The 26,183-nt window shown below is 46.6% G+C and overlaps 1 protein-coding gene across 3 annotated transcripts in view; it reads left to right on the top strand.

The window, feature by feature from the left end:
• The first annotated feature begins 732 nt into the window (after positions 1-732).
• Positions 733-26,183, top strand: part of CMIP (c-Maf inducing protein) — a 127,956-nt gene continuing 102,505 nt past the window's right edge. For 2 of the 3 annotated variants that reach the window (XM_068693144.1, XM_068693143.1), the window contains exon 1: positions 733-1,579. In XM_068693144.1, coding sequence (XP_068549245.1) covers positions 1,256-1,579 — 324 coding nt within the window. In that variant the 5' untranslated portion in view covers positions 733-1,255. Of the gene's footprint in view, positions 1,580-22,793; positions 22,914-26,183 lie in introns of those variants that run through there. The other variant, XM_068693145.1, reaches the window with a different exon arrangement.

Here is a 26,183-nt window from a genome sequence, read left to right as displayed (position 1 = left end):
CCCAACGCGCTCCTCACAGCCCGCGCCGCGCGGGGCTTCCCCTCATGGCGGAGGGCGGGCGGCCGCGGTGAGGCGCGCAGGTGTGTGGCCGCGCACCTCCGCCCTTCCCGGGCGGCTCCCCCCGGCCTCTTCCTCCTCCTCCTCTTTTCGTCCCTGTCCCCGATCGGGGTCGGCGGCCACGGCGCGGCCCCTCTGAGGCGAAGCGGGGAGGGGCGGGGGCAGCAGCAGCGCGCGCCGCTTCCCGCGCACCTCGCGCGGCCACCGCCGCTTCTGCTCCTGCCGCTGCTGCTGCCGCTGCCCTCGGCGGCTCCGCGGCCATTGACGTCAGCGCGGGCCGCACGTGACCCCCCCGCAGCCAATGGGCTGAGCCCGGAGCCGCTCCGGCGAGCGGGGCGAGCGCTGCCGGCAGCCTCCCGCCGCCTCCTCCTCCTCCTCCTCCCGCGGCGGCGGCGGCGCGCGGGGCCAGCACACACAGACACACACACACCGCACACACACACACACACACACACATCCACACCCCTCTCACACACACACACACACACGCACAGGCAGAGACCTCCCCGCGCGCCCCAGCCCGCCCCGCACCGCCCGGCCACGCGCGGGCACCCACGCACCCACCTACATGCACGCGCGCGCCCGCCCCGGGGGGAAGGAAGGAGCCGCGGCCGGACGCCCCGCAGCCCCCGCCGCCAGCACCGCCACCGCCACCAGCAGCAGCAGCAGCAGCAGCACTACCACTACCAGCAGCAGCAGCAGCCCCCGCCGGGACCACCGCCGCCCCCGCCCCGCTCTCTCCCGGCCGGCAGCGTGGATGTGGCGCCGTGCGAGCCGCCGGGGGACCCGCCGGGGGGCGGACCGCCGACTCTGAGGCCGGGGCTCGGCCGCTGCCCTTCTCCCTTTAACCCTCCCGGTGTGTGCGGATCCCTTCCCCCACGGCGATTTTTTTTCCTCTTTTTTTTTTTCCTCTTTTTTTTTCCCTCCTTTTTTCCCCTTTTCCCTTTTTTTCCCCATCCTTTTCTCCCCTTTTCCCACCCTCCCCCTATCTTCCCCCATTTTTTTTTTCAATTTTTCCCCTTTTCCCTTTTTTTTTCTTTAATTTTCCCCCTTTCCTCCCCTCTCCCCCCCCCCCATTTTTCCCCTTTTTTCTTCCTTTTTTATTTAATTCCCTGACCTCGCCGCCTCCTCGGATCTCTCTCCTTCTCCCCCCACCCCCCGCCTCCGCGGGGCCGGGCGCCGCCACCCCGCGCTGCCCATGGATCGCAGCGGCGGCCCCGGCGGGGGCAGCGGCGACCGCGGGCAGCAGCAGCAGCAGCAGCAGCAGGAGGAGGGCAAGGGGCCGCCTCCCCCCGACGTACCCGGGCCCGAGGGGGGCCCCAAAATGGGCGCCGCTCCCTGCCGCCGGCCCCCGCTGCACTGCAACGGCATGAGGTACAAGCTGCTGCAGGAGGGGGACATCCAGGTGTGCGCCATCCGGCACCCCCGGACGTTTCTCAGCAAGATCCTCACCTCCAAGTTCCTGCGCCGCTGGGAGCCGCACCACTTGACCCTGGCGGACACCGGCGTCGCCTCGGCCACGGTGAGTTAGGGAAGGGAATAAGGTTTTGGGGTGAGAACGGGCGGGTTTGGGTCTGGGTTGCGCAGCTGGGACCGGCTGCGCCCAGGCTCTGCGCCCTGGCAGCGCACGGAGCGCGCCGCACGCTGGTTCCTGTAACCGGGCTGCCATCGGCCCTGCGGGGATTTACGGGGAAATGCCTCGGGTTTCTCAATGGTTTCAGTCCGGCCTTGCTACGGGACATCGCACGGTTGTGCCTGTACCCCCCTCCTTTAGCTTGTCGTGCAGTGACATGTAGGGCACGCGTGGCACCGGAGCGTGGGCTGGCTTTTGTGGGGTTTTCTGTTAATGGGGTGGCTGAATGGGTCTCAGCCAGCACGCAGAGCTGGGTTTCATCATGCCCAGTGGCTGTGTCCCCTGGCATCGTGTCATGGGGTGCTATGGCAGTGTCCCCCGACACCACACCGTGCTGTGTCTGTGTCCCCCGACACCACACCATGCCATGTCCGTGTCCCCCGACACCACGCAGTGCCATGGGGTGCCCATTCAGGCCATCAGCAGCAGCCCCTTCATCCTGCAGGTAGGCCAGCTGCCCATCCTCACGCAGCTCCTTCAGTGCCACAATGACATCCCCACGTCCCGCTTCCCCCCGGGCTGCCGAGGGTGTTTCCTAGGGAATATTTTCCCTTCCCTGCTGGAGCTGCTGTGCGAAGGCAGGAGGGAGCCCTGCAAAGGCACGAGCGCTGCTCGTTCTCGCAGCGCTTCGTTTTATCGAGGTGCCATCGGCGCAGAGGGGAAGTTGAATATTGGTGGGGATGAGGCGTTTTCCCGGCAGTATCCGTGGCTGATGATTTCTGAGCAGAGAAGGATACCGGCAGAGCGAGGCGTGATTGTGCTTCAGACATTAATCTCTGCAGTGTGGCAATACTTAGGCATGAAGTTGTATTCGTGCAGGAGACGCCAAACTCCGCTCTCTGGTGGAGCTGTCACCCGAGAAATTGCCCCTGAAAACATTTCCCAAGTCCCATAGGGTGGTGCTTTTAATTAACGCGATGTCATTCCTAATTATTTTAGGCTCATAAGTAGCAAGTAGATACCAAAACACTGTGTGCACCAGTGCAGGCTCCATTTTGTTGAGCAGGGCTCTTCGTGCTTGGTCTTGTGCCTTATCAATTTTTTTTTCCAGCACTAACTCACCACACAGATAGCGTTGTTCGCAGAAATACCCGTGCTTTGTTATGCTTTATTATGTGGCACGCAGTCTTTGGTTTCCAGGCAGTAATTAGGGGACTAGGGTACGATCCATGTTCACTTGTTGCCTGAACGTATGCGCGGGTGTGCGTAGCAGGTATCTCCTGGCTCCGCGATCCCTAGATCTTCTTTTTTCTGGAGGTGAAAAGATGCGACTTACACAAAATATGCGGTCCCCCCTAAGGAAGTGGGGGACAGGCAGAGTGCCAAAACCTCTCGAAGCCAAAGGCAGGTATTTAAATGTAACTCATTTGGTTTTCAAGGGCTGTAGGAAAATATCCCTACCTTCCATTGACAGTGAGCACTGGGCGCACTCAGCAACTTTGATAACAAGGTCATTTTTACACGTAGGGCTTTCCACAGTCAGGGTGCTTTATGAGCAGCTGCTAATTAATCTTCACATCATCTCTTCGCAAATCCCCTGGCATGACGAGTTTTACTGCATTCTATATAACATGAATAAAATTGAACAGGAAAATAACATCACTTTGTTTTGCATTTGAAAGCAAAAGTTGTAATGACAGCTAAATCCAGATCTGGGAAATCATCTCTGCGAGTACAGTGAATAGGTGATTTGGTGATTCTAGGCATTTTCTTTCCTTTTTAACATCACTTGAAACGTGTCTTTGACATGAAGTCTTCTCCATGCAAGCTCCTACATGTCCATGCCTGGGCTGCGAGGTAGGAGCTAGCATTGCTTTCTGTATGGATTATTCCTCTGCAGTGTTTTCCACTGGTAGATGCGGTATGTGCCCACAGAAAAATGTGAATAACGAGACCCTACCTACAGGTTATTTTTGCAAGATGTAACCACTTTCCATGTTCGATTAGGTAGGTACGTGTTTTGTACCTGACAAAACAGCTTTCCGTAGAGGAAGCACCACCACGCAAGAATGCAATGGAACAAGTGCTCAGGCCATCATATTTTAGTAAACTTTAGGGAGGAAAAAAATCTTTACAAAATGCTTTTTCTTCCATGATCACAAGTGACTTTCAATTAAAACAAGCCCAAGCTCATCAAAAAAGAATAGTAACAGTTGTGTTGCAGATTGGTGTATGTGCTGAGCTTACAAATGGGAGCATGTTAGCTTGTGGAGTCCCATACTGTAGGTGTTGGGTCTTTATCTCATTTACATCTTGTTTCCATCATTTTCTTCATGTTTCTTATTTCTCAAGGAACTGGTTACTTAAAAATACTACAGTTTCACCACTATAGTTTTACCAGTAGACTCACCCTTAACCAGCACCAAAATAAAAGCCTAGTCAAGATGTATTTTTCAGTGCAAGTAAATACAGATATGTTTTTTCTTTTTTCTTTTTTCTTTTTTTTTTTAAATTTAAATGCCAAAGTCCCAGTAGGAAATTTTGATACTTACAAACTTTGTTTGCCAGAAAACAGCTTGCTTGGGGATGTATCTGACTTTCTTCCCCATGGGAAGAATAATGTTTATTTTATAAACACTTACCAAACCCAAATGTATTGCCCTTGCTATTTTTTTTTTTTACTAAGATCTGTCCTTGCACAGCTTGAAGGGCAGTGATAATAAAAACAAAGTAATAAAATCCAATTTCATATTTATTTTATGATTTTTTCCCTTTTTCTTTTGTTGTTGTTGTGAGGAATAAGGTATGGCTATCTTCAGAAATTTTCAGTAGTTTAAAGCTGGCAGGCGAAACTGAACTGATATCTTTCTGTCTTGTCCATTTCATGTCTCTGCACTGCTTTTCTCTTCCATTCTTTCTCTTCCCCCAGCTGGGAGCTGATGTTTAGGATAAGGGGTTTTAAAGTACTGGCTTACTAGAAAGACTTATGATACATATGTATCAGCAGCGGACAAGGAAGGAATAAATAAGCGATTCATTTTTGCTGGCTAGGGATGACCTCTCTAATTCCCGTCCGGGAAGATAAGATGTAATTGAAACCATGAAGTTACTCATTAATATCCCTCAAGGAGGTGGTAACTTTGACTTTTCAGGCCCATTCCACGTTTCTTGGTTTCCCCTTGACAGGTACGTTGAATGTAATGCGGCGTTGTGTTCACGCTAGTGACAATCCTGAAAAGATTTGAGTGCCTTTATACTTTTCTTCTGTGCAAAGATGATGCATGAGGACAGCAGCGTATTGACAAGGTAGCTAATGAGAAACGTACTTGACACAAGAACATAAGTGGGTTAGGGGACTGCAGTTATGTTTTCTTCTAGAGACACAATCAATATTAAATGAGGCAGGGCAGGCTGATGTGTTTCAAATAGGAGAAGTGGAGTAGAAAATTGTCTTCTAATTGTTTTTTAAAATTCAACAATTTTGCTACTTGCATGTGTTTCAGCGTGCTATTACATGTCTTTCCTTCCTTCTTGTTGTAAAGATAGAGCAAAAATTCCTATCAAGCCAGACTCATTGTTTACTTTAGCGCAGGTTCCCATTAGTTGGAAAAACACACTTTTAAAAATTAAATTTCCCTTGAAAAACAATTAGCTCAAGTGGGAAGTATTATGCAGAACTCTGAAGTTTCAAAACAATCTTATAAGGAGATTTTTTTTTAAAAGCTTTCCTGGAAAAGGAATATTGTTGTGTTATGCAGATTCAAAATAGAATTATAATGAATTAGCTAGAATAGTAACAAAAAGAGTAAACAGCCTGTTCAATCAGTCAACCAAGTGCTGACTTCAAGCCTTGTGCTATTGATGGGACTTCAGGAATGTGAGTTGAAACTAGCTTGATGGGCCTACCATCGTTATCCATGTAAATAAATGTGAATGCATAAAAACAAAGCAATTTAAGATAATTTTTTTATATCCATTGTAACAGCAGAATGCTAACTTACTATTTTAAGATAATATTTCTCCTTGTTTTGTACTACACATGGTTGTTTTCATTTGACAGGAAGTGTTACAGGTTTGGGTGTACGTGCTTTTCCCTGTTCAGGTTTACCTTGTTGCTATCCATCAGGTGTTTTCTTCAGGCATACCAGAAAAGGCATCGAATCCTGCCATTTGCATACAACCCATGGTAATTTAGAATTTGCTGCAAATTGCTGCATGTTATCTGTGCTGCTGAAGTTGAGAACCTGTTTCTGTGGTAAAGCCAGGCATGTGTCTGCACTACCAGAACCCAGATTTTTCTGAGGAGTTGGTGATTTAGTGGAATAATACTCCATTGTAAGAAACTTGCTTTATTGCTGTCTTAGACTGTAGCTAGGCATAAGAAAACCTAAAATGGTATTTCTTTGAAGTTGTTTAATGCCTATCAAAAGTACTTTTGAGTATATAGTTTCTACAGTGGTTAAAAAGCATACTTCTAAGTCAGTAGTGTTAAGGTACGTGTTTATATGTCATGGAGCTTACATAAAATATGAAAACAGAAGCTATATTCATTGATAGAGCAAGAGCTCTTAAGGCTATTAGTGTTAACACCCAGCTAGTAAATTTTACATGTTTAGGAGCATAAACAAAGAGGACACTCAGAAATACTTCTACCACACTTTTCTTTTTGGCTGGGGACTAACGATGTGGTGCTCGCCACTACATGGTGGTAATAGTGCCCTGGGGGAATCACCTCTGGTACCCGTTGGGGACCTCATCCCGCATCAGCAGGGACCGGAGGAGCTCAGCATCCCTCGCAGGGCTGGGTCTTGGTGGAGCTGTGAGATCATCTTTGTTTGTTTTGTAGTGGAGCATCAGAGCTAGAGACACAGAGAGTCTGCTGGGTCGTCGAAGCCCAGGGGTTCTTCTAGGAAAGGATGTGTGGACCATGCTAAGGATGTGTAGCTTGCCAGAGGAGACTCCAATCCACATTGACGTTCCAGTTTGCAGGCTCAGGTTTGCGTTGTTACCAGTTGGAAAACAGAGGCTGAAGCCTTGGTCCCACCCAGATCATTGGTAGAATTGTGTACGTCGAAGAACATTTTTGGAGGGGAAAAAAAACAAACAAACTGGGAGGCTTATCACATAGGGAGGAGTGATTTTTGGAGCTGTTTAATTTATTGCGGGTAATTTGTTTATACATGTGAAGTTCCTAAATAACAGGCGAGTTTTAACATGATACAGTAAAATGGCTTCTCTCATTTCCTTGTGTCTTCTGCATTAGTAAGCACAACTGGATTAATAGGGTTTGTTCCACTCCCCACATAGGATTTATGAAAGAAGAGATCTACCTCAAGTAGTTCAAGCATTTTGGAGTCTTTAGAAGTAATTAGATTGTGGGTTGCATGGGTAGATTGTGGCTTGTTTATTAGTGTTTTGAGCACAGCTAGTTGATTCAGTTTTGTTCTGTGTCTGCAAGTGTTTGCAGATATGTAGTGCTTAACTCTGTAAACAATTGCATGGCAGAAGATGATCGATACCTTAGCATGTATAATCCCCACAGAGCATCGTGCATGGATCACGGATGTGCCCTCAGTAATGTAACCTTTCCTCAGGATCACATTGAGAAACGCTGCGTCAACTGGATGGGGGAGCACTTGAATTTTTTGCAGATTTGAGTTTTTTGCAGATTTGTTGTCTTCCTTATACAGGGTTGGGGAACTGATCTGTTTCAGTGCATAGTTCCACCAAGCTGTTGAGGAAGAAGAGAGAGGGAAACATGGTAGGCTGGAATTGCTGCCAAAAACAATGTATTATTAAATCATTGCGTAAAATTTTCCTGTTTTGCACAATATTTAAGAATGCAGGGGCAATACCAGGAAAGGGAAAAGACAATTGAAAAGCATACATTATAACCGAGCACGTCAGTGGTGAGTGAAGTTTAGCTCTTGTGGTTGCAGAGAAAAACATGAAGTCAGAACCAGATGCTGAACTAAAGGGCCTTCACTTCCCAGGCTTGAAAATCAGGAGAATTTAAAAATACTCTCCAGGTTTGGGAGGAGGGGGTCCTGTGTCAGGGTCTATGGACTCTCAAAGTTACCAGTACTGGCGTTTCAGTGCTTGCAGTCATTTCTTGACTCCCCCTCTTAGGCTGTCCCATGACTGATGGGACAGGGCCAGTGGAGTGGGGAAAGCAGGAGCAGGTGAGGTGCCAGGTGGCAGGGTCTAGGGCATGAGCTCGTGGCAAACACCATTTCCTTCCAATTCAATGTGAGATTTCAGTGTATTTGTTCATAATTTTCAGTCTTTTTCTTGTAACTTGGGGGAAAAAAGGCATCTGTTTTTCTGGATTTAAGTGTGCCTGTTACTAATTGAGCCTAAGAAGCCCGTCAAATCGCAGTGACTAAAACACGAACTGGAAGTACGCTCGGTCACGTCCATTCTTGGTCTCACTCTGTCGACTTCAGCGGGGTAATCTGAGGAGGGGGATTACCACTCCTCCTTGCTGGTACGGGATGTCACGCTCGGGGAGCTGGGGGCTCGCTGCAGCTCCCCGGGTGGCTCAGGCAGGGGGCCGCGGACTACTCACCCCCAGGCTCGCACAGCTCGCTGCAAAATGAGGCCCGGGTTTTTTTCCTTGGCTGAAGGATCCCTGGATGTCAAGCAGCCTGCATTTGGGTGATTGGTGCTTTTACAGGACAGCCTTGCTGGAAATCCCCCCGTGGGACAGGGCTGCGGTTGTATTTCACCCGTTCGATGCCAACGTGCAGACAGTGGCGTCCTGGTGGGAAGTTATTCTGACACGACTCTCTTCTACCATGAAAACTGTGTCTGAGGACAAAGAAATCGCAGCTGAGGGCTGCTCTGCATAGTCTGATAGCCCTGGAGGACAGCAGCATTTTAGGCTGGGATGGACCACCTGCTGCTTCTGGACCTTCGTGCCCTCCAGAGCTGGGGACAAGCATGCACTTTGCTGCAGCGGGTTAACATTTAATTAGCCAGCAGGGTCATGGTGGATCAGCAGATGTAATTACTGGCAGAGTCAGGTTTGTTTCACCATTTAAGCAGCAGGCCCCCAGACAAAAAGTCCATCTCAGTTCCCTTCTTAGGCTGTGGTGGTGCCTGGTCCTGGCTCAAGCTTGCATGTGGGTGACTGCCCGGCTCCTTGCAGGCCTAGGAGGATGTTGCTGGCTTGATGCTCACTTCTCTGGACATTTTCACTTCGGAGGCAACACAAAGCGGGGATGTCAGTTGGATAAGCCTTGTATGGGCCCTTGAAGTGTGTTTTTTTTTTCCTCTTCTGTTGCCTGCTCGGAGTTATTGCTTAGTTCTGCGGAAAGGGCTTTTGCACTTCTCAGCAGATGCTGCAGTGTCCCTCAAGTTCTTGTTCCTGTAACGGAGAGGTTGCGTGGCTTTCTCATTGCATGAAAAATTTAACAGGGAAGAATTGCTTTCACTCTCATTGACGAGAAAAGTAATAACCAGGGCTTAAAAAGGACAAATAAAAAATGTATCCAATGCTTCTCATATGCCTGACTGCTGAGCTAGTTGCGTGGTACTAGGAATGGGGATGTTGGATGCTTGAAGCTATCACTAACGGGCTTCTGCTTCTTGGATTTCCAGTGCTTAAGGAAGTGCTGAATAAAACAAAATCTTTTTCTCCTTTTGAAAAATTCTAAACTCAGGTTTTAAATCACACAGGAATGGCTTTAGGTTTTGAAAGATTTTGTTTACAAGTGTATCACATGTGGCGCAGTAAGCCTTGCCTGAAGAAAGCTGAGGTGAAGCAGAATTTGAGATTAATTTTTTTTTAGAATACATGGTTGTATGTATTTTTCTTGGGCCTGAAGAGAAACTGTGTCTGCAATGGATAATAAGAAGTATTTTTTTCTCTTATAAATCAGTTTTACTTATTTTTGAAGAATGCATGTCTACAAACATGTATGCATATTTTCTGGATCAGATTTCTGGTGATATCAACCCAAATATAAGGCAAGTATTCCTGTAAACAAAAAAGTAATCGCATTCCTTATTTGTCTATAGATAATTAACATCTAAATGAGCATGTAAATTATGGAAATGCATGTGCAGGTAGACATTTTTGATGATTTTTAAAATAAAACTCTTTCTAAATTTCTCGAAGATGCCCATGTTGTGTTCCTAGCAGTACACTTCAAATGATACAGAGTGGAATTTTCTCAGCCCTGAAGTTGTGATGCTATTCTTTTAGATCGCAGTGCTCCTTTCCTCCTAATCCGTGTCTGTTTTGGCTCTTTGAATACTACTTTGGAGATTGGCAGGTGTCTCTTACCAGCCTGGTTCCTGTTGCAATGGGGTTCTCTTGTACCATGGAGATTTTATTTGCAATTGTAATACAGTTAGTGAGTATTGTCAGCAGGCTGTGTTTTTGCTTTACCTGTGCAAGCAGCTAAAATAAAACTAGAATGACTTTGCTATCCATTTTCAGGCATGGACATTATTAATAGTAAAGTAGAAACTGCTTTGAAAAGAAAAAAAAAAAATGCAACAAACCCCAAAACACTTCTGGAACTTGCCCAGTGGAATCTAAATTTTTAATGAAAATACTAAGGGTGTATATGTTTCCTTCCAAAAATATGAATGTCTGTTTGACCTTCTGTGAACAACAGCAACAAAAAAAGAAAAAAAAAGAAAAAAGGAAGGATTATTTTTGGCCTTTAAGACAATCAGAAAATACAATTTGGGGATGTGGTGTAATTGTTTCATTCTGTGAGTCTTTGGATTTTGCCTTCGCTGTGGTTCAGCTGTCTCAGAGGGCTTTCTGGTCCAGGTCTTCATGCGTGGGGAAAGCAGAGACAGAGGAGCACGGATTGCACTGTCCAACAGCCCTCGAGGCTCACGCTCAACCTGCAGCTCCTCAACCTGCAGCTCCTCGCGAGGAGCGTGCCCGTGGTTCCCCAGGGTATCTCCAGTCAGACAGCAGGCATTGGGTGCATCTCCTGGTTGTGTTGACTCAAGCACCTTGCTGTAGTGCTCATAAATTGGGCAGGGCTGGAGCCGAGTGACGTGTCTGTGGCCACCAGGACACACTGTCTCCTCTGACGTTGATAGCTGCTCATTTGCTTAATGGTTGTAAATGCCATTAAAATCCCGGGGAGGTGTGGGAGAGTGACAGCAGGATGTGGCCCAGTGTCTCTCCCCGTGATACCTTGCAGCCTTCCTGCAAAGTGAGTGTCTGCTGGGAGCCCATCACAGCCGGTTCAGGTCTCCTTTCTGCCGTCTGCATGTTTGTGTGTTCTCCCAGTGGTCCTGCTGGCGGCTCCAGCTTTGCTCTTGCTTTAGGGGCAATTAGGGTTGATTGCAGGAGTAAAGAGTAAGTCTGGAAACATTGACTGAACTGAAGCTTTCAATACGAGAGTGGTCTTGTGAAGTTAACTGTAGAATCACAGTGATGTGATCTGTTTTGGAAAAAAGATCTGCAGTTCTCCCTCCCTTCCACGCTGTGCATTTGGTAGTCAAATGTTCTGAGGTTGAGCACTTAGATTTGGGAGCCACTGGAGAAGAACACGATTGCAGGGGCATCTCGAAACATCATATTTCTCTCTGCTACAATGTAAACCATAAGAAGGTAGGAAACTGAAAGTAGAAAGTTACAGGGGCACTTACACAATGCACCAGGCCCCAATGGCATACACTGGTGCAGCACTGCAGGTTTTTCTGCTGTAGCTGTGGGGTTATTCTGGTTGGGGATCTGAGTGTAGTGTTGTTGCTGGCGGCTTGAAGAGACAGCTGGATGAGGAGAGGTTCCTCTGTGCTGCTTCTTCTGATGCTGGACTGGGCAGTACCGGAGAGCTGAGCACGAAGCTCAGAGGATGCTCTGGCGCCAGGGTGCCCGGCTGTGGTTACGGGTCTGTCACCTGCACAGCTCCTTCCTGCCTTGGTCAGAGAGGTGGGGGCATTCCAGCTGCGTAAGGCCCGGTGGTTCTTTCAGGAGCAGCAGCATTTCCTTCTGCACTGTAGGAGGCTTCCATCTGCTCTGACGGACTTTACTGAGCGAGGCCCACCCATGTCCTTGCCCTGCTGCTCGGTAGCCAAGTGGCCACAGCTGGGACACGGGCTGCCTGGTGCTTCCGTGTGGAAGATGCATCAAGCTCAGTGAAACAATTGTGTGCCTTATCTGAGAGTAACACAGAACAGGGAGGGTCGTTTGTACATCTGGGGAGAGAGAAAAAAGCCATCGTGTTACAGACATCATTCTGTCATTGTTTAAACCAGGGTAAAAAGCATGGAACTGGTGTAAACTGCTACCTGTAGTAAGGAGGTTGTGGTGGCATGATTACAGGGTTGGAAAGGGAGCTCCAGCTTACTCCTTCAGTGCAGGAGGACTGATGTTTCTTCACATATCTCTTCCAGAAGAAATAGCAACTCCAGCTGTGTAGTAAGGGCTCAAAGTAGTGTTCCCAGCCCGGTCTGTTTCGAAACAGTTTTCATTCCTGGTGTATGGAATTGAGGAGCATTGGTGAAAGATGTTCCAGAAGCGCCAATTATTAGTCATTACTTTGTTTAGTTTTTCTTTCAACTCTCTGCGGTTCTTTCAGATCCATCATTTTTTAGTCACTGCTATTACAATTGCTTTTGAGGAAAATTTTCAAATCTGTAACTAAAGAGTAGCCTGACATCCAGGGGTGCAGAAGAGGCTCCTTCTGCTCTCCTCAGGAGCAAGTGGCTCGAGCGGAGTCCTGGCACCGAAAATCACATCTACTTTGTAACCAAGTAATGTGGACGTTGAAGAAAACATAAAAGTTCTCCTGGCACAGAACTTTGTTACTGAAGGTGAAAGTACGGACACAGTCAGCATGTCTCGTCTGCCTGAAAACACATTTTCTAAGGTTAGATAATTCATCTTTTGTGATTGCTGTGAATGAATCAGGAAACAAAGCTGGAAAAGCTTGAAATGAAATGAAGTGAGCAGGACCAGACATGCACTTTGGTATTAAATATTGACATACCCCATCTGGGCAACTGCTCTGCCTTTGGATCCCGGTGTATGCGTGAAGACTGCAGTGCCTCCATGCTCACTGGCATTGAGAAATATTCCTCATGGCTTCTCTTCTAACGCTAGCTCCGTGCTTCTTGCAGTGCTACGTCACTGCCTCCCTTGAAATTAATCTTTTCTGATTTATTGCAAGTTATTTCAAATGTCCCCGGTGACTCGGATTGACTAATGTACTTTAAATCTGGTGAAATCAAATCTGCCGTGGGAGTTGACCGTGTATGAAGCTGCTCCCTCGTGGAGATGGAAAACATGGGAAAGTACCGAGCCCTGCCTGGTGCTCGCCCGAGTCCAGGATGCATCCTCTGTTGGTCTGAACCCAAGGTGTTTCTTTTGGGTTTGTTAAACCTGGGGCAGGACTTACAGCCCTTACACATCACCCATATGTTGTGCTGGCTGCGTGCGTTTACCGGCGCTACTGAGTGGCTTGAAAAATGGCTGGGTCACTGCAGGACGTTCGTTCAGTGGAGCAGCTTCAGGTGGGGATGGGCTCCGTGCCCTGCAGCTGCAGAGGGAAGTCTCCAAGCTGGTGACGGGGTGAAGTCCACGGTATGGCTGCTTCCTAAGCTGCAGAGACAGCCTCCCGGGGCAGGCGAGGCCCCTGCCACCCGTCTTCCCTTTTCAGTGCAGTTCAGAAAATAATGGGAGCGTTTAAGTGTGGTGGAGCGCGCGTTTCCTAGTGCCTGCTCACTTATCACACCCGCTCGAGCCGAGATAAAGATGCAATGTTGTGTTACATTATCTAGCTTTAACGTCAAGCGTTTGGGAGGTTGTGTCTCTCTACTTGTCAGACTTTCTTAGCAGAAATGGGAAAAATAAAGTACCCTGTGCATCTCCCTGCCTGTACAGTCTGTACCTGTACATCTGCGAGCTGCTGTCTTGAGACCCTTGCGTCTGATCTGAGGCTCTTGCTGTGCTCAGATTGCACATTACCAGATTTTTGTTTTTATTTTTTGCATTTGTAAGAAAAGCCTGTACAAACAGTGTTCTGCTGTTTCCAAACACTGCAAAGTTTTCCCCTTTGCTTCCTGTTTTTGTAGCATGCTTGTGAAAAGACCTTGTCTTCCTTGCGCCGGAGTTAGCCTTAATGTAAATGCATTCAGCATTAGCTCCTGTGTGCTCCAGCACGTAGGGGCCCGAGCTTCTCTTCGGCAAATGTTATTACTTTTTATTTATGGTAAGGCTAGATTCAGAAAGACTTGTGCATGTAAAAGTGAAAGCACCGGCAGCGTTAAATTATGCAGTCATGAGCTTGTTATTTCCCCTCCCCCCGAGCACACAAGCCAGCTAGTAACCCAGTGATCTATACGTGAGGCCTTAATTGGATATATGCCCAGAGTGCAGATTAATATGGAAAAGCTATAAAGGCCTGGGTTCACAAACTTTATTTGACCACGGGAAGACCGTCTGCGTGATCCCATGAGGGGTTCTCAGAGCAAAGGAGCACCTCCCTGCCTTTGGGCAGGCCTGGGTGCAGGCCATGGGGCACAGGCTCGGTGTGGAAGCGGGCAGGCCGCTGGTTGAGCAGCCCTTTATCAGTGCCCTATTTCTCAGGAACGCTGTCAGTGGAGCAGAGGAGCACCCCCAGGGCCTCTCTGTCACTTACCTGCCACCTTCAGTCTCGTTTTGTAAATTGATGAAGTTTTTTTTTTTATGCCTTGGCCTCCTTTGGAGGTGTGGGGGGAGAATCTCCCCGTAGCGAAATGAAAGCAAGCAGATGTCTTGACTGCAGCTGGCCAGAGATGAATCATTTTGTATAAACTTGCCTGGAGAACATGATCTTTTTCCTCTATAAACCTATACTCCAGAGGGAAAGGAGAATCCCCATTAGTCAATGACACCCTCCTGGCCTAAAATTCCGGTGTTCCTGGTGTGCAGATCACGTGAAGCACGCACAGGCTGCAAGCTGTATTCACCAAAGGCTTTCTCAAGTTTAAATGGTGTTGTAACACAGGGGTTGTTCCTCTTCTCGCAAAAACACTTCTAGCTGTAAATTACAGTGACCCTAGGTGTGTGAGATCAGCCTCACTCACACCCCTGTGCCCCCCAGACCAGTTCATTAAGGGTGAAATCTGTCCTAAACTGGCTTAAAATGGCAAGAAGGAGTCTGGCGGCGCAGGAGGGCCCCATGGCATAAGCAGCCGACCTTCCTGCCCTCTCATATGACTGAGAGCATTAAGATGCATATCACATATCTCAAAACTCTTCCTCCCCTTTCCACTTCCCCTTGACTTTCTAGAAAAGGCTTGTGTGGAAATGGCAGCGGTGCCCTGGGGTCTTGCTGCCGAATGGTGCTGAGCTTGGCCACGCGTCTGGGTCCTGGGACAAGCTCCTGAAGTCCTTTTCTTCCTTGCTGGCCTGTTTCCTCCCTCAGCTTAGGATTTGTGGCAGTGCTGGGCCAGGATGGCTTTGCTGCTGGTTGCAGACATAGCTCAGTGCTGGGGACGTGCTGCTTGCAGACCTCCTGCAGCTCAGGAGCCACAGGTTATCACGGTTTGTTATTCTCTCGGCTGTACTCCCATGTGGAGGACGGCACTCTCTTTAGTTGCTCCCTGACGAAGGTGGGATGGAAATGTTATCTCCTCCAGCATGAGCCCTAATCATCGTGGAGAGCGGAGAGCTGAAGATAACAATGCTCAAACAGTTGCAGGAAGTAAAGTAACCCTACTTTATTCAAGTTTTGCGCAGGTAGCTCCAGCATTTGATTCCAAACCTTGCCTGACTAACGAAGGCTGAGAACAGTCCTTAGCTCTCTGCCTGCAGCAAGAGGATGGGAATGGAAGTGAGTCATGCTCAGGGCCACGGTGGTGGGAATGAGGCACTGCTGTGGTTGCAGATAATTCCCTGGAAGTCTCCATTGTGCATAATGCACTAATTGAAGAGATTCACGAGCTGCTTCATGTCACATCACCTCATTTCCTCATCAGGGAGCTGGAAGTCTCATCCCTATAGGTAAAAGCGGGAGCTCCCTGCCTTTGTGTAAGTCTTAACCTTTGTAAAAAGAGCTTACATAGATGGCATGGCGTGTTGTCCATGCCAAACCTGTTACAGTGCAGCCTCAACTTTTTCTTGCTGCCCTGTCAGCTGCAGGGGTGGAGGCAGCAGTGTAAAGATGTGTTTCTGAGTGCACAGAAGTGAGCAGTGGAGACGAGGAGGGGACTGTTTGCTGCTGGTTGCTTCAGTGACGAACTGCAGAAGGATGGATGCTTCCTGTTTATAACTGATAACCATCTGCGATGATTGCATTGGTCTCAGAAGAAGTGGCATATCTCTGTATTCACGAGAGACTGCATGGCATAGGATACCCCTGCAGAGAGCTGGAAACGCAACATGATACTGTGTGGTCTTCGCCTGTTCCGGAGCGGGTGGCAGCATATGTGTGGCTGGGAAACACGCTCCTGCAGATAGTAACGTGTTCCTAGCAAGCAGATCCAACGCGTTGTGTAGGCAGCAGAAAACAAACAGTGCAGCCCAGCGCTTGCAGATTCACGCTGGAGAAGGGGATGTGCTGCCCTTAGGGAAACATCCTTACCTTGGGTGGTATCTCAGACCTCAGATCAGAGGTACCCTAACTGTGGTGTTCCCTAAGTGCCCGTGTTTCTGACTGTGTTGCCCGTTCCAGGTAAAGCTAGCACATAATGAGTCCCATGGCATTTGCTGTAGTTTATCACGTGGCTTCCTAAGACGCTGCTTCAGCCTGAGTTTTTAATCCCTGTATTAGTTTTATGACATGGGAAACATTGCACAGGAACACACGGTTTAACACTGTAATAGCTGCTTGTCAAAAAAAAACTTGCACTTTTTTTTTTTGGTTAGAAAATGAGTCAAAGATCGAGTTTCCCACATCTTGATTGAATTTCTGAATGTATCATTCTGAAGCTGATTGCATCTTTGGGCTGCTGATCTGATCCGTGACCAAGAAGAGCTGGCTTAAGAGAGATGCCCTTTTCAGCAGCTCCTTGTTTTGAGAGCTCTGCGAGAAGCACTGAGACCTTAGGGCTGGACTCCAACACCTTGTGGCTTGCTCGCACCCAATCCCACCTGGAGGTCACAGTGACTTCGTGTGCCTGACTCAACATCGCATTTACCATGAACAGCCATAACGCTGTAGCTATGTTCTTTGTCTGTGGCAGGTTGGTTAAGTAATGAGAAGTACCTTTAAATCCACTAATAACTGAGTTTTCCCTCATCTGTGCCTTTGGGAACATTTCAGTGCTTTGCCTGGCGGTGTATCACTGCTCTGAGTCGTGTGCGGAGAAATGTCTGAAGCAAATTAAACAAAATGACTTGTGAGTAAAAGATCAAGTCAAAACACTGTCAAGATGAAAATCGTTGAGTTGATGGGTACAGTCTCTGTTTGACTGGGAAACCTTTAATGATGCCAAGAGACAAAACTGACCATAGTAGACAAAGTTGCACTTGAGGTTTCTGCAATTTAAAAAAACCTCTTTATTCCTGTGATTTATTAGTTCTGTGGTTATATGGCACGTGGTGAACACAACGAGGCTTAGCAGCTGACCCAACCAGTTACCAATTTCAGCAAAGCTTAGGTTAAAACTAAATCAGAAAAAAATGTAGGTAGAGAGAATGGGATTTGAAAAAAAATAAAGATATTTTTCTGGCATGATTTGTGACTTGGCACGTCTCGATCCTGGGAGTCCATTCCATTGTTTTTACTCATAGCATCTTTCTCTTTTGTTGGGAATCACTAGGAGTGATTTGGCATCTGTACCCTACTAGTAAAAACAATCTTAACTACTTATAATTAGGGAATTGTGTAAGCTGGCAGGCCCTGATTTGAGAGGATGCAATAACAAACATAAGTACAATGTGAATTCGGCATTGACTGGCAGGGTATGTCAGAGAAAGCTGCTTTATTTATCTGGTGCTGAATTGCTTCAGTGTGTGAACTTGCAAATAAGCAGTGCTTTTAGAAAGCGTACCGGTTGTCTGAGCTGAAGCCTGCATCTTGGCTGCACAGAGAGGCACAATTGTCTATATTTGTGTATATCATGGTACAAAATCCTTCCGAAGGGAAGATGCTCTTATTTTTTCCCTGCTGATTTTTATCTGGTCTTACTAGATGGGAAGAGAAACCGCTGAGCGCAACTGGCATATGCTGAGGTAACCTCCATGTGCCCCGATAAAGCCTGATTGAGATCCAGCAAATGAAGGAGCGATGGTTTTTGAAAGAAGACGTTTGTTTTGGGGTTTGTCTTGTTCTTGGTGGCGAGAAAACAGAACTTCTGCTATTTCTTATCAAGAGTTAATCCAAAGCTTTTAAAAACAAACAAAAAGCCTCTTTCCCTATGGATAGAGGGCTGTTTCATGGAGAGCTGATGTTCTGGGCACTACATCGGAGATGACTATAGATGCTAGAGGAGGAGAAAGCAGCCTCAAGAACAATGGGGAGGCTTTAAAAAGCTGTTTAATTTGTGCCGAGCTGCTACTTTTTTTTTTTTGGTTGTCATAGAAATGTGCCAGTCCGTGTCTCTCACAGATGAGCTCACTAAATGAATGGCTGTGCAGGATGAGTCTGGTTTCAATGAAGATGTTTATACTTGAAGAACACAGATGGACTTAAACCACAGCCCAGAATCTAAACACCCCTGAGCTCCTGGGGGAGGGGAACGATAGGAAATGAAATCTGGATTTTATAGCTCAGGCCTGCATCAGTCCTCCTTGATTTGGCTTTTCCACTCTTCCCGTGATAACTCAGACAGGAATATTATCTGCAGCGAGGATGGCTTGCTTGCTGTTGGACTGGGGGGCTGGTTTTCTGTTTGGCCCAGCTCCGTCAGGTTAGGAGAACTTCCCTGCCTAGATTTGTTTGCAGGACAGTCACAGCTGAGGTTAATGGCTTGCAGAGATGTTCCTCTAACAGGCAGTCCTTAGCAGGTAATTTCTGGTCATTTCTGTACTCTTGTTACTCTTTGTCTGTTGAAATAAAATATTTGAATGAGAGTTGACAATTTTATCTCCTGCACAGCACCTGAAATGCTGTGATACAGGTTTGGTAGAAGTCACACTTAAATGTTGCAGTTGCAAATTACTGCAGATGGGAGAAGAGGCATCAGAGCTACAAAATAAAAAATACTAAGGAATTTTTGAGCAACACAACTAAAGATCTTCAGTGAGGTGTGTCATCAAGCTTTGAACAAGTGGAGTGCAGGCAGCAAGCCTCGGTGCAGGCACAAATGGCCTTTGCAGGATTTAGTCACCGGATTGCTTGCTCGTGAGCATAATTCAGTGCATTATTCTTACTTCCAAGAAGCCCCTGAATTCCTTTCTTTTAATCTACTTTGAATATTGCCTGAATGCCTCAGAGGAGGTGAGGTGTAAATGACAATAGCTAGAGTATCTCCAGGGTTTTCAGGTATCCGACCCATTTGTTTATCTGGCTGCCTCGCTTCCCTTGGTTTTCTATTCCTGGAGCTGGGCTGCCGGAAATGATGCATGTTGCTGAAGGCAGAACAGTCCTCGCTGTGCCAAGGCATGTACTTGGAAGAATGGGATACTCTGTCCTATTAATTGGTAAAAATAATCAAGGGTATGGAGCAAGTGAAATACTGGCTGCCTAAAAAAACACACATCCCCAACAAGTGGAAGGTAGCACCTGGTTTAAATGGAACCACCCTTAGCAGCTTTCACTGTGGGAGATGGAGGACTTCACGCTCAAACCTGTTTGATTTTTTTTTTTTTTGAGCCTTGACTTTGGTCATAGCATAAAATAAGGCTGTGCAGACTCTTCTGATGTTCCGTGCTCACTTGTTATTCGCTCGGAAGCATCCTGATTGAGCTTGAATTGGAGGGCAGGTTGGGGCAGGGCTGCCTTTTAATGAAAAGTACTTACTTTAAGGTAAGATAAATTCTTTCTCACATACAATGAGCTTTGGGAAGCACAATTTCCATGCAGAGTTCCTCTCCTGCTAGCCAGATGTGTGCTTCGCACAGGCATGTGCATTGCCCATGTGGGGCCTGGCGAGCATCTTGGTGCTCTGCACCTTGGTGCTTCGCTGGCCTGCAGGTACACGTGCGAGCAGTGGTGTGGGAAACCAGAACAGCTGAGTGACCCGAGGCAGGTAAAATGACAAAACTCAGACATTTCCACAGGGACAGCATCTCAGCAGTGGCAGTGGAGCCAGGAGCTCCAGCTCTGCCACTGGCGTGGGACCTCCAGTGGGACAGGCGGTGCCTTCTCCCTGCATGGGTTTGTTCTGGGGGTTAATTAGTTAGGCAACATCCACTGGAGGGATTTGAGATGAGTGTATTTTTCTGATGGAGCTCTCTGTGGATAGTTTGTCCTGTGTTTCTTATCATTTTTGTGTTAAATACCAAGAATTTGCAACATCTTTTCCCAAATCCTTCTCCTTTGTTGATTTTTGTAAGGGCCTTCCCTAAATACAGCAGCTGCACTGTATGCAAGTAGTTCCAAAGTGATCTGCTGCCGAACACATGGAATTAAGCTGGAAACAATTAAATGACCATTTTAAAAGGTGTTTTTTCACTTATATCCTAGAACTCAGGCCATGACATCTTAGACAGGAGGAAGCCTTTCAGGTAGTGCCACTATTTTCAGCATACGCTGGATAGGTTGCACCTCTGGGTAATGCTAAATGTACTATTAAATGGTAGGAGGCCACGTTTTGTAGGCTACGTTTGCTGACCTCCTTGCTGGAGAAGTTTGCATTGGTGCAATATTATTGGAAATTCCCACTTTCAGTGTAGGATTTTATCTGAGATCATTAAAACCTTGTTTTTACTTTTGTAATTGGCTTAGGTCACCCGTCTTGGGGGAGGGAGAATTTGGGGGTGTTGTTGATTTTATTTTTTAACTTTTAATTTGAAACACGGTTTTAACATTTGGATTGTTCGAAACAAAAACAAGAGAAGTCCCAACATGAACAGAATATTTTTAAAGGACTTTATGGCTCTAAGTTCCTAACACAGTCCAGATGTCTCCTATCTCTGCTCTTTCTGTAGCATTTTCTGGCGCAGTGTCGTTGCATTTTGAACGTGCTCCAATCTGTGTGCCAAGTCCTGAAATAAAGTAAATCAGTGAGTTGTTCTTGGACGTTTCTCCTTAATCCAAACCAACCCAAATCAAACTTTAGCTCTGACCTCAGGACTGCACATTCAAATATTTTCCTTTGCCTCCTCAGTTTCAAAGTAGCAAAAGCAGGAGATTACCACTTTGCAATATTTAAACAGACGGCTTGTGCGACATCCGTGCAGCTGAAGCAACTGCGTTACTTGGGACGCGGTGCCTCTTCAAGCAGCCGTGATGTTTGCCAGCGCCGCGATCCTCCGCCGCGATTCCTATTGTTGGGCCAGGATGTGCGCTACGGCCACGCTGGGAAGGAGTTTCTTTGGAGGCGTGCATTGTGTCAACACTTAGATAGCAACCAGAGGAAATATTTTGTAGTGCTCTTCTGCGATTGTTTCTGCCCAGATGTCTTAGGAGTTATCAATAGGAAAAGAAACAGCAACCCCCAAATCATCAGAAGTAAGCTCTAGGATAAACTAATCCTCATGTGTCTTCCCTTGTGCAAGCACGTGTCTCCATTGCATTTAAGCACGCCACAGAAGTTGGCCTGTCCTGCAAATAAAGCGTGACTGAGCGGGCCACCTCGTGTTGTTTAAGGTTGTAGTGACAGCAGGGCAGCTTACATGGAAAAAACGTATCGGGAGAGTGATGTTATCCTAACAGCAGTGCTGTTGCTGGGCACAAAGAGATTGAAAGTACCAGACCCATTTGTGGCAGAACATGGGCAGGTCTGAGACTTGCTGTTTTAATTCTTAGCTTTTGTCTTCTGCTCGGCCAGGTTCAGGTAAGTTAAATTAAACCATGTCTGTTGTCCAGCCCTTTGCTAAACTCAACTTCCATTGAAACTGACGTGAAGCTTTCCTTTGACTTAGGCTTTGCACTGTGTCCTCGGATGTGCGTGGTCTTCTTGGTCTCCTGTTGTGGCTGATCCTCCTTAGCACAGGCAGTGGTCACAGGCGGTTGCAGGAGTCTGGAGGCGATGCAGACACTGCTGGCTTGGGGTGGGGAAGGAGAGTTTCCAGCACGCCCTGTGCTGGCCTCCTGTTTCCCACTCTGTTTTTTCCTGGAGAGGATGCTTTAGAAAACCTTACCTGGGCTGAGCAATCAGCCTCACAAGAATTGACCACCAAAATGTGTTTAAATCATCACAAATACTTTAATCACTCTTACCACACCAAGCCCACCCTAAAACATTAGGGGTCAGAGCTGATGGTGTGGGTACAGAATTCACGTTCTTGGCCTTCCCGCTGCCGTTGCGTATGGCTATGTGACTGCTCAGGAAAAAAAGCTCTTTTCAACAAGGGAGTAGCAATGACTGTATCTGATAGAAATACAGTTGGGAATGTGTACTTGCCTGATTGTGCTGCTCAGTATCTGGACCAGTGTGATTACTTCCTTTGTTTTTATTAATCAGTTTTGTTCCCTCTGGTCTTCGAGCCAGTATGTGTCTTTCTGGCTGGATTCTGTACGAACATGACACGGGTAAGTAACAGATTCTGCCTTGGGGCCAGAGAGCACACAATTTACCTTTCAGGAGTAGCCAGAACAGCCATGTGCACAGAGCTGATCCATGGTTTTCCTGGTGAACCCTCTAACCCGAGGTAAATGTTCACTGCCGCTTTCGCTGGCTCTGTGGCAGTAATTGTACATGCAATTAAGAACTTACTATGCAACAGTGAATACCAGGGACGACAGTAAATGAGATCTTTTGCAGAGAAATGCCCTAAAAAAGACCGATTTCAGCCCTAGCATGTCTCATCACTCAGCAGAGCTTTTGTATACACACGGCTTTATGTTTCCTGCGCGATGCCATGTTTGGTGCTCATCCCTTGGATGTTCAGGGCTGTTTTGCTTTCTCTCTGGAACATCAGGCCTGGACTGGCCGCTCACCCTGAGTTTCCCTTGTTTGTGCACTGTGCAATGAGTATTTCCCCTGAGTGTGGACCTCATCTGAACTCCATGTCAGAGCCTCTGTACTCTGTTTATTGGCTCCCCGCACAGGGCTGGACCTGGTTGTTTTGAAGAGTGACCTTTCTGGAAGAGCTGACCAGGCGAGCTCGCTGGCTCGGGACCAGGAAACTGGTTCCTGACTCAGTCCAGTCCTGTGCTGCTGTTAACTTCTTGTAGCACCCTCAACCTGAGCTCTGAGACCTTCGTCACTTACCCTACGTAAGGGATGTGTGAGCCTGGGTCCCTGCCTTTGTTCCGCCAGGAAGAACGTGCAGGTGGGTTTTGTGCTCTGCCCTGGAGGCTGGGGAAGTAGGGAGCAGTCTGCCAGAGCCAGAGCTGTGTGCCAGGGTCATGGGGAGTTTTCCTTCCTTGCTTGGAGCTTCTTGCTGGAGCCAGCTTAGCAGAGATGCAAGGAGAGAGGCTGCAGCGGGTGCACCCTTCATACGTGTGTTTGCAGACAGATAAAAACTGCTTGGGAGATCTTAGGGGCTTGGAAAAAGGGGCGGTTGGAGATAAAGCTCTGTCAGGGGACAATGATAAAAGAACTGAGACTGAAAATGAAAGAGCTGCTGGGTGATAAGAGGAAGCTCCTGTGTTTTGAGAGCTGGGCTTCAGCCAGATAAAAATCTTAAAAGCCCCGTGCAGATCAGCAGAATAATGGTCTTGCCTAGGTTTTGCTTAATTTTCCTTCTGCCACCCAGGCTGTAGGAAGCAGTTTTCATGCTTCCCTGGCAGCGAGATTTTTGAATGTGGGAAACCTGATAGTGTGTCTGCTTAACTACCAGACTTTGGCCTGGTGCCCTCGCTGGTTTCCTTATGGAGTAAGCGCAGTGATGGGAAGAATGCGCTTCTTACACATGCAGTCATCTCGGTGATAGTAAACTGTAACACTGATATCCTGCTTAGCCGGCCTCTGCCTGCAGAGCCACCACCACGCAGCGTGGGGGTCACGGACGGGATAACGAGGAGGCTGCTCTAGGCTTTGAATGCAAAAGAGAAACCAAAAGGGAAATGGAAACTTTTTTTTTTTTTCTCTCTGATTTTTTTGAGAAGCTGGAGGTGTTTGTCCTAACCTGTCAACCCCAATGCATGCTAATCGAATTCACTCTGCTGAGAGTTTTGCAGTGACTGTAAGCAGTTTGCTTGCTTTGATTCAGCATAAACAAGTGAATGTCTTGCTGGTTGTAGAGGTACCAACAGAAAGCCTCACCATGCTGTAGCAGGAGTTCTCCTAAGTCAGTCCATTTTAATGTGCCCAGTTCGTCTGCAGAACATAACGAGAATGTGCTTGGATGTTTAAAAAGCTGTGCTACCACCATATGAATGACTTGTAGTAGACAAAAAACAAACAACCAAAAAAAAAAAAAAACAACAAACAATGCAGGCATTTTAGAGAGTTTCGCTTATAGTTTTACTAAAGCAATATTGTTTTAATATCATTTTGCATGGTGTTCAGGTCAAATAGAAAGTAATTTAAGTAATACAAGTAAGAACAGCAACCCGCTAGGAAGCCCCAGTCTGTGTATGTGACTGATGGCATACCAAATTGCATTTGTAAAGCCTGCCAAACAAAAGCAACATGTTTTGAATTATAGAAATATAAACTGAAAATATGAAGGCGATGAGTTTATAGGGGAGACAAAAGACTCTTCTGAAATGATGAGAAAATGGTTTCATTTTATTGGAGTTTTAATGTTTATATTTTGTTTTTATTTTTATTTGGGATATGTGTTTAGAAAATCAGCTTGCTGTAGATGTGTTCTAATTTCAGACTGTGCTTTCCAGCAGTCCCAAGTGGGAAGGAAACAGCAGGTATCAAGCATTCTAAAAATGAGTTTAAGATCCAGAGGAATCAACAGCTAGCGCACATAGGTCTTGGTAATGCAAAATACTGCATACTCTGAAATCCTATTGGAAACTGAGAGCTCTGCAATGTGCAGAATTGGAGCCAAGAAGCTCTCAAGCCAGGTAGATGTGCACTAGGAAGTGATTTGGCAAACACTCTTTTCATCATGACAGAGCTATTTGTGATGGTAAATGCTTACGGGATCCTTCTGCCTTCGTCCTGAGCTACAGCCATGCACAATTGCAGTGTAGAAGTCTGATGCAAAGCCTAATTAAATTGGGGGAGGTTTGAATTGGCTATGCTGGCCTTTGGATTAAATCTTGAGACTTCAGTTCTGAAGAAGACTTTTACTTAGTGTCTGAGCAGTGTATACACTGAAGGGCATGATTTCTAACAGTTGTAATCATTGGAGAGTGCTTTGGTTTTCTGTTGGGAAGTATAATTTTCAAGGAGGAATATTGCTGAAATATTTCCAAAAGTTTTGCATACGGTACATATCAAGTGACAAACTGCTTGCTGGTGTGGTGTCGAACAAAGGAACATTTATTAGTACTCATTAAGATTGTCAGATGTAGTTCTGCCACTTGTTAAGATAGCCACTGCGGGCTGCTACCCCAGTGGATCTGATAAATCACAGCATGGTTAACTTCTCTTAATGACCTGGAGAGCCTTTGCTAGTGTGGTACATGAGGCTTGGCTCCACCTCTGCTGACTGGAGGTGGTGGAGGTGAGAAGCACTGTGTGGGTCTGATCCTACCAGGGAACTGCCTCTGAAAGTGCTGGGCTCCTTCCTTACCTGTAGGAGTCTATTTTCCTTCAAAATTTGATCCTCCAACAAAATGCCTCAAATAAGATGGTGCAAATCAGTGGTGTAGTGCTTCAAAAATATTCTATTTTTCTCAAAACAAAACAAAAACCATCCAACAACACATTTTTTATGTTTGGGCGGTGTTGCTGGTATATCTTTAATGGGGAAGTTAAACCACGTGTTTGTGTCCAAAACCAAATCCAAAATCAGTGACAAAGCAATATGTGGAGGAAGAACTTCTGGAGTACAAATTAAACAACCTGAGTGAATACTGGGGGGAAAAAAAAAAAGACAAACCCCTCTTTTTTAATGTAGCAAGCCAGTTGTCTTTACTACAGACACCTTTGGCGATCAAGATTTTTCAGGTCAAGGTATGTTTTAGTTGTACAAAGATTTAAAAGAAAAAAAAAAAAACTGATGGGCTGTTCTTAAAAGGATATTCCCGTCTGGAAATGCTCAAGGAATTTTTCTGAATTGTTCCAAACCTTCCCCACCAGTACTGAGATTTTTTTGAGAAATGATGTTTCTAATACTTGGTGACAGGTTTATATCTTCAAATCCTTGTACAAACATGAAGTAAAGTGTTTAACTACATGCTACTGCAAAATAAGGGTTAGTGTTTAACTGTAGTGTGTCATTCAGCCTTCTCTCTTTTTAGTTTCATTGACCAAAAAATTATAATAAAAACATATTTCTTAGTTGTGGATGACTTTTCTTCTACAGAGTTGAAGGTGTTCTGTGATCCTCTGTTTGTACCTTATGGACATTATTGTTTTCCCACTCAGTATGTAAGAATATGTAATAAAGGCCAGGAAAATAGGTCAGCGTCAGTCAGCATCTCTGTCTCTGATTCTGAAGACTGCTAGAACACCTCCCTTGTCAGTTGCTAAG

Source organism: Anas acuta, chromosome 10 (assembly GCF_963932015.1).
Source record: "Anas acuta chromosome 10, bAnaAcu1.1, whole genome shotgun sequence".
NCBI classification, from domain to species: domain Eukaryota; kingdom Metazoa; phylum Chordata; class Aves; order Anseriformes; family Anatidae; genus Anas; species Anas acuta.
Note: the sequence above shows the minus strand (reverse complement) of the source record. Positions and strands in the feature narration are given on the sequence as shown.